General features: G+C 45.4%; 1 protein-coding gene across 1 annotated transcript; it reads left to right on the top strand.

Annotated features, from left to right (window-relative positions):
- Positions 1-272: 272 nt before the first annotated feature.
- On the top strand, positions 273-1,735 carry ZSCAN4 (zinc finger and SCAN domain containing 4). Its single transcript, XM_005909737.2, has 3 exons — positions 273-659; positions 783-948; positions 1,041-1,735. Exons 1-3 carry the CDS (start codon positions 273-275, stop codon positions 1,733-1,735), a joined length of 1,248 nt encoding a protein of 415 aa, XP_005909799.2.
- The last annotated feature ends 580 nt before the right edge of the window (positions 1,736-2,315 follow it).

The raw sequence follows: 2,315 nt of genomic DNA, 5'->3' as shown, positions 1-2,315 counted from the left end.
TTTTACATTTCTGGGATTACTAATAATGTTGCCATTTTCTCCATTAATTTATTCACTAAATGTCTAGCAGAATTGGTCCATGAACTCAGTTGAACCTGGATTTTGATTGTTTCTTTTCAACTATGACAGTGTTGTATTTAACTACATATTTCTTCTGTCTCTAGCTTTGCGGTCCTTAAACATCCACCGGTTGTTGAAAGAGATTGCCTGAGAAACAAATCAGTGGGGACTGAATCCCTCAAGTTGCAGCTCTTTGAGAATTCTTGTGAAGAATGTCTTCAGACCTCAGAATCTCCTTTGAAGGTGAACCATCCAGGAGGGGTCCTGAGTCAGAAAATTCACCCACCCAAGGATCTGCCATCCAGGAGGAAGAGGGGATCCCTGAGTTCCCCAGCACTCAGCTCAACTTACTTCGAGACAGCAATAATTTAAGTGCAAGACACGAACTGCAAAGACTCTATCATTTATTTCACTCATGGCTGCAGCCAGAAAAACACAGCAAGGATGAAATAATTTCTCATCTGGTCCTGGAACAATTTATGATCAGTGGGAACTGCAGTGACAGGTCCACTTTACAGGAGAAATGGAAAGCTAGTGGCAGAAACCTGGAGAAACTCATGGAGGACCTGACAGATGACAGCATGGAGGTGCCCGGCTTGGTAAGTAGGGTTCTAAGCACAGGGTGAGGGGCGTGGGCGTGTCAGAAATAAGCAGTCTGTTGGAGTTGCCTGGAAGTAGAGAAAGAAGAGTTATTACAGACAGTAACCAGGCTCCATTCGCAGGTCCATGTTCACATGCAGGGACGGGAAGCCCTCTTTTGTGAGAATATGCCTTTAAGACAAGTCATCATTCACTTGACAAAACAGTTACCGGCAGGAACCCCAACAAGAGAGAATGCGGGGACACTCTCCTGGACTCCTCAAGATACGTCCCTGGAAACGGGACAAAGTGAGTGGGCAGAGCCCAGGTCCCAGAGGGGTGGCCCATGTGGGCTCTTTCTTGGGTGCAACTTCACGGAGTCACTTTTTCGCCTCCTACAGGAAATGAAGGTAAAGAACATGATGGCAACATTTCTGTGAAAAGTGACAGTAGTACTAGTCCAAGCAATCAGATACCTTCCCTAATCATTGTCCAAGAAGAGAATCATCCGAGGCTGGAAGAAGGAGGTGTTTCTCTGGAGAATCCACGGAACTCCAGAAGAGGAGCAGGCCCAGGCCCCTCCAGGCCTCAGGATGGATCCCTGAAAGGACCCTCCTCTCAAGATGTCCTCATGGAAGTGGAACCAGACCAGGTCACCCCTGAGCCTGTTTCTACCCTCCAGAGCTCTGAGGGGACTTGTGCACGTGGGGAACACCAGGAAAGATCCCTCAGAGCCCCAGAAGTATACAGATGTGAGAGATGTCCCAAGACCTTCGGGTACTCCTCTCGGTTCAGAGTTCACCAGAAAAGACGCAATGAGAGAAAATATATTTGTGCCGAGTGTGGCAAAGGCTTCTTCCAGGCATCAGACCTCCGTGTGCATCAGAGGATTCACACAGGAGAGAAGCCCTTTGTGTGCAGCACATGTGAAATGGCCTTCACCCACAAAACCAACCTTCGGGCTCACGAGAGAACCCACACGGGAGAGAAGCCCTATGAGTGTTCCCTCTGCCAGAGACGCTTCCGCCAGTCCTCCACCTACCACCGCCATCTTAGGTTTCACCAGAAAACTACCCTCAAAAGTGCCCCACACTAAATTAAGCTGCCTTGGTTACGGTCCCAAAGTGATGGATATAAATGTGCATGTGAATATGTAGATTTCCATAGTCTTTCTCCATTTGGAATATACTTTATAAAAATAATTAACAGAAAAAAGAAAAAAAGTGTTGGCTTTCCTGACAGTCCAGTGGTTTGGACTCTGTGGTTCCACTAGAGGGCATGGGTTCCATCCCTGGTCAGGGAACTAAGATCCCAAATACTGCACAATGCAGCCCAAAAAAAGTACAAATAAAAAAATAGAAAAAGAAAAAAAAAGAAAGAAATTTAAAAAATGTTAAGTAGAATTTTCTAATTGTATTTTCCATTTATTGTTTCACTCTCCTAAAGTGCAAGTTTATGGAGGGCAGGGGATTTCTCCATTTTGTTCACTTAAGTACCTTGGTTGCCTAGAAAAGTGTCTGGAGCATTTCAAATAACCAATGAATGTCTCACAAATGAATGGATGTGTTATATTGGTGTTTATTCTTTAAACTTTAGACATGTGCCTTATGTGAGAAGACAGTGAGTTCCAAGCCCAGGACAAAAACACCGGCTCACAGTGGTCCTGTCAGACTTTC

This window comes from Bos mutus, chromosome 18 (genome assembly GCF_027580195.1).
Source record: "Bos mutus isolate GX-2022 chromosome 18, NWIPB_WYAK_1.1, whole genome shotgun sequence".
Classification (NCBI taxonomy): Eukaryota; Metazoa; Chordata; class Mammalia; order Artiodactyla; family Bovidae; genus Bos; species Bos mutus.
The sequence above is the reverse complement of the archived record's forward strand: the minus strand, read 5'-3'. Positions and strand labels throughout refer to the sequence as shown.